This window comes from Clytia hemisphaerica, unplaced genomic scaffold, assembly GCF_902728285.1.
Source record: "Clytia hemisphaerica strain Z4C2 unplaced genomic scaffold, Clytia hemisphaerica genome assembly, whole genome shotgun sequence".
Taxonomy (NCBI): domain Eukaryota; kingdom Metazoa; phylum Cnidaria; class Hydrozoa; order Leptothecata; family Clytiidae; genus Clytia; species Clytia hemisphaerica.
The window spans coordinates 1,243,293-1,249,292 of record NW_027104441.1 but is presented as its reverse complement, the minus strand read 5'-3'; the positions used below and the strand labels follow the sequence as shown (position 1 = coordinate 1,249,292).

General features: G+C 34.4%; 1 protein-coding gene across 1 annotated transcript; it reads right to left on the bottom strand.

Annotated features, from left to right (window-relative positions):
- Positions 1-2,614: 2,614 nt before the first annotated feature.
- On the bottom strand, positions 2,615-4,157 carry LOC136820938 (uncharacterized). Its single transcript, XM_067077172.1, has one exon. The coding sequence runs from the start codon at positions 4,018-4,020 to the stop codon at positions 2,773-2,775; it is 1,248 nt and encodes a 415-aa protein (XP_066933273.1). The 5' UTR covers positions 4,021-4,157; the 3' UTR covers positions 2,615-2,772.
- Between the last annotated feature and the right edge of the window lie 1,843 nt (positions 4,158-6,000).

Here is a 6,000-nt window from a genome sequence, read left to right as displayed (position 1 = left end):
ATAGTTTGTTCTTATAAAAAACGTGTAAGTCATACATACATGGAATAGTTAGTGAGAATATAAATTTTAGAAGGATTGGAATTCTAACGACGTCAATGATACTGTGACTGGAATTTATACAATGTGTTTAGTGATGCTTTTGAAAGTGCCTTTTGAAATATTTTGATAAACTTTACATAACTAATCGAATATCACGTGGGAGATATTCCGAGGAATAGTTTCCAGCGGAATAATCAACTGACACCCTACAATCAAATGAAGTTTTTTTAGGGTAGTGAAACGGACGAAAAAAATGCCCACGCGGCAATTTGTGGCTACGGTCGAAAAAGGTGTATTAAGAAACATTTCCTCCAAATATTTTCACGGCTTTCTCGTACGATTCGCAGTCTTTGGCGGGTCCTTCTAAATATACACGTTTTTTTAATAAAAAATGAACTAATGGAAAAAATATAAAGAACAAGTCAAGAACTTTTGAAAATTTTATGGACACTAAATGACCCAATTTCTAAAGAAATTACACAAAAATACTCACAAAATGGTGAAAATAAAAACATCTTGAGAACACATTAAGGCCCAAACGCACATAAAAAGTTAAGAACATTCAAAGGCTTTTGAAATTTTGGACGTTCATATAAAAAAACGTGTACTGAAGATTTTAAAACCATATTGGTCGAGCAAAATACTGCATAGCAAAATATGTAAATTATCCAGGGATTAGCCACTGAAAGTACATTCATGATTTTAAGTAGTATCCACCTGTCACACATACATGTAGAATGTCGGTTAAAAACTGCTGAATCAGGCATATTTCATAATAATGATATGAAAACATTTTGTGATGACATAAAATATTGGTTCTGCTTTAGAATAATCTTCATAAGGAAATTCCACAAGTCGTCTGCACTAATTAAAATGTTATGAAAAAGTTTGTCGCTACAGAATAAGAACTTGTGTCTGAAATATTGCACTGGTATGGTTGCAGATTATCCGAGTACACCCTTTCTCACAGACCCGTTGGGACAACCTCCTTTTGGAAAAGTTGGCTAAAATATCTTCCTCTGTGGAAAATTACATTCCATCTATTTTTGTCTCCGCAGAGAATAATCAAATAAACAAATCATCATTGCAAAATATTGTTCTTTTTTTCCATCCCGACTGAATTTTCTGATAACAATAAAATCCAAATCCTCAGCCATGAAAAAATGGCAAGGGTAATTTCCATCCAGTTTCAATCCGTTATTTTTACTCTAAATGGCTGAAAGACTCATATCTGGGTCTGTGAGAAGGGTGTCAGAGTAACTTGGTACAGGTCTCTGTCTCACTGAGCTCGACTGAAGTTTTTATAACTATTATCCAGGTAAATGTCCAAATAATGGCTGGATCTTAAATTCCGAAAAGCGTCTTATGAGCGTCGAAGCAGCGTCGTGTGCCATCTGGGATAGGTATTTCTTAGAGGAAAAAGAGCTGCCGAAATTACCATCAAAGCCCTATCAGAGATGATGAGCAAAAATATCACATATTCTCTCTTCATAAAATTTAGCTGAGAGCTTTTAATATATTCGATGATATATTTTGATTAATGTCAGTAGAAAGCCGGCTAATTTTACGACCCTCTTTTTCTTTGCGATTAAAGCGAGTTCTGGTAAAAATGGCCATGATGTTGAAGAACTCTAACCTTTAGGCCCTATAAAGTGGAATAATGAAACAATTGCATTTAAACGAACTTCTAAAAGCTTTTAAAGCAAGATTCTTTTCATTACTGGAGCTTATCTATATCTTGAAATTAATTTTCTTTAAGGTTATTCGAGTTGAAAATTGTGATTTATAATGAAGACCCTACTTCGAGAAGTATAGTGGGTACTGGCAAAAAGTGCTGATTCACACTACTCAGTCTTTCTTGTTACTAGTTTGTTTTTGGCGTATATCCAACGTTTACAACACCCAAACATTTCAGGTTAACGTTTATACAGGCCCCGCAGAAGCGGAGAGACTGGGGAGACTTTAGCCTCCCCACTTTTGAGCAAATAAGATTTTTTCCTCAAATTCCTAGCAAATTTTATCTCATTTGAGCCTTCAGCCTCCCCACCTTTATGGTTGTTCTGCCGGGCCTATAATAAAAATTTGTATGTTAGCTTTGTGGAAACAACTTCCGTTCAAAAAGGACACAAGACAACAAGATTTATCAATAACACAAAACAAAAACAAAATTAATATAAATTTAATCAAAAAGGCATGGAGATATTAATCCAGCATAGACATTAATCAACAAAAAATGTTGGCAAAGCTTATCGATCTGATAACTTAATATAAAGCATTATAAATGTTTAGAAGATAAGAATCAAGCTTCAGATCATGCCTTAGTACAAGATAATTGAAATTATACCACTTCGGCAGTATATTATAGAGAAAACTCAAAAAAGCTTTTTGAAAAACATCCTGGAACTAAATAAAATCGGGATTATTTTGGATAATTTGGGTTCCTTCTAGACCAGTCGTCTAAGCGACGATACATGAAAACTTAATCTGCTATTCCAATCAGTATTAACCAACCAGGCTGGTATTTTCTCTTTAGTTTTAGTAAGAAATGGAAAAAAAAGAATAAAATTTAGCTTTGTTAACAATATTTTTCATGAGATATTTTTCTTCTACAGTTATACAATAAATAATTTGATTTCAATAAATTTCCACCTGCAAATCTACTAAATATGTACATTATAAATTTTCGTTTTTAAATAAATTCTATTGAAAAAATATACTTAGTCATGAAAGGAATCACATCAATTCACTTGATGATTTCTTTCGGAACATGCCTTTCATTTTCTCTGATATTGACGCCCTACGCCCACCATGGGCGTAAAGGGGTTGTGTGTTATGTACCGGTAGTGAGGCACGGCGACCAGCATTGAATTTCTTAGGCATTTCCGGTGAACAATCATCGCTGACTCCACTGTCATTGCTACTGTCCGATCTGGTACTATTTGAACGGGTTTTTTGAAGTGGTAGAGCATATCCATTCAGTGTCAATGAATGGCTAATCAGAACAGGATCACCAATTTCTTGTATACACATCGGGTGTAAAGGTGACGATGTTCGGCGGGAAGCTAATCGTCGGGAATGTTTCGGTGTACTCGTTGATTCGGGAGATGAACTCTGCTCGAAAAGTAATTGCGGGACTTTGACGATCGGTGTACTATCGGCGCGTCCACGTTTTTGACTTGTGATAATTCGATTGGATTCGGGAGACATCGGTGTTACAGGGGTCACTTCTGAGTCACTAAAACTTTCATTATTATTGTTCGTGTCTATACTAACAGGTGCCGACAATTGTCGGTTTAATGTTTGTTTAGCACTCGTTCGCCGATAACTTGCTCGTAGTTTTTTCGATAAACTTAATTTTCGCTTATCGTCTTTTAAAACAGGTACTTCAATTAGAGGCGGTGGTGGTATAAACATATTTAAAAGTTTTTGAATAATCTCAGTGACGCTTTCATAATCTTTAGCACTCGATTCAACAAAAGCTGTAATAACATTTCCTTCGTGTAGATTAGCTGCAAAGCTTAATGCCTCTGTGTATGGAACTTGACGATCAGATTCTAAGTCATTTTTATTTCCGACGAGCACGATTTTAACTTCAGCGCTTTTTTCTTTGACTTCTTTAATCTCGTCTATGAATTTCTTGGCACGTTCGTATGATTTCCTATCATTAATCGAGTAGGTGACAATAAAAGCGTTGCCTTTGGTTACCGATAATTTACGCATAGCTGGGAAGTCATCACTTCCTGCTGTGTCAACCAATAAGCAAACGCACATGTTTCCACGATGTTCTACGACGTGCGTTAGATGATCTTCAGCCGTCGGTTGGTAGTGTCGTAAAAAGTCTTTTTCAACAAATTGATTAATGATAGCTGATTTGCCAACTCGTTCTGCTCCCAAAAATGTGATACGATATTCAAATACGTAACTGCTTTTACGTACGTTTAAATTCAAGTTACGGCTATTTTTGCGTGATCTGCTAGCCATATTTGCGTGACGTTCGTGATATAGATTTGAGAACTTTATGTCTTCGTGTGTCTCTCAATTAAGTTGTTGATAATGTCTGGAAAAAACCCTCTCAGATAGCACTTGACTGTATTGGTCATAAATATCAACTGACTCAAAATTCCTTCACAAATCTATCTATATAAGATTTCTGATATAATATATAGAAAAGCATAAAATGAACATGATTAAAAAAGAAGTCAGCAAAACAAGTAAAATTCATTCCAGGGGGTTTGTCCTTGGATAATAAGTGTAGGATCGGTTATGAAAGAATAGCTTATAAAACTCAGTATGTCGGCCCTGTTGCCTTATAGTAATGTCCACAGTAAATCGCAGTTAATGAGTTAATTGCTTTCATTAAACAAAAGAATACGAATGAGTATTATTATAATGTTTACGAACATCAAAATGACGTTACAGAGATGTACTGAATTAGATTAAAGGATCCATTGGTCAAAATCAGATTGTAATCTCAATTAAGAGGACTGGATATCAACAAAACCCCCGTCTTTGAATGAGACACTGATTAGACCTCAACTATTTTCATGTAATTAAATGGTAATGCGAAATTGCTTTTTGATAATTAGCTATTGAATTTTGAATAGCTTTTTATAATGAATATTAAATACCTTGGTATTTTTTTCGCTCGCTCTTCTTAGGTGTTTAAGTTTTTTTATAAGAGCAAACTACATAAGAACATAAAACTTCGATGGCAAAAATCCTAAGAACAAGGTAAGAACATTTTTAGGCTTTGAGGACTCTAAAGCACCCAATTTTTTAGGGAAATTGACCAAAAGACTCACAAAATATTGAAATTAAGAACACGTTTTAAAAACATTTTTAAGCTTAAAACTCAAAAAGATTAAGAACATCCTAAGGCTTCAAAAATGTTGGATGTTCTTATAAAAAAAATTGTATAAGCGGACATTGCCTTTATAGTTGAGTGACGGTTTTGTTTTTATGACTTGAATTATCATTATTCGGTATCAAAAAAGATACTTGAATTTTCACACGCGACTCCCTACACAGTGTAATACCTTAGAAATGTATTTAAGTTCCCTGTGAAAATCTTGAAGTCTCGTGTTGATTTTCCCAGGCCTTTTCAATGGCATCAATTCGTTTTTATAGCAATAGCAAGCTTTAAGGTTTGACAAATAAATGCTTTTTTTATTAGAATCATGAAACTTTAGGCTAATGTTCTTTTAAAATATATATCTTGAAGGAATTGGTTGTGGTTAGCTCCTTTTGTAAACAATTTGCAATCTTGAACCATAAGAGCAGATTTGGGTATTTCCGAAACTGTAATATTCTCGTGTCGAGAAGATAATTTTCGGAAGGACAAACTCCGAAATTTTACGGAAGAATCTGTGTTTTTCAGATTTTTGGAGGTTTACTCTACCAGGTAGGGTGAGGGGGAGTTTCTTTCTGATACAGTCAATGACAATGATTTTAATGATAGGTTTGTTACATTTGGTCAGTGCTATCAGAATAATAGTTGGGTACACATTTTCAAACAATAAGTAATCGAGAGTAGATATTCTCAGCTCGTTTTGGTTTAGTGGAATATCGCAAAGAATATTAACGTAGAATTGTTCTTATTGGTGGTTCGAAATATTTCTTTTAAGAAATCTTTATTTTCAATGAATCTATCCTTATACAAAATACCTCCAATTCGAACCTATTTAAGGCCATTGCTTTAAACCGAAGCTGAAAATCAATTCGCCATTTTTGAATATTTCTGTCTGAACAAAATGTTGTTTTTAATTTCTAAATATGGAATTTCTTTTCCGACGTAATCAAAATGATGTGAAGCATTGTGGGTTATAATCGGATTACTCTGCAGAACGGAAATTGGTGGTTAAGGCAATCATTAGAAACGAGCAGCGAGGTGCTTCAAATTACCATTCCTGCCACCCTTATTAAGAACATTGTGTACAAACAAGTGTTTCTGAAGATATTTCT

What these genes read in the sequence shown, in the direction of transcription:
- LOC136820938 (XM_067077172.1), bottom strand. Translation starts at nt 4,020, where the DNA reads ATGGCTAGCAGATCACGCAAAAATAGCCGTAACTTGAATTTAAACGTA.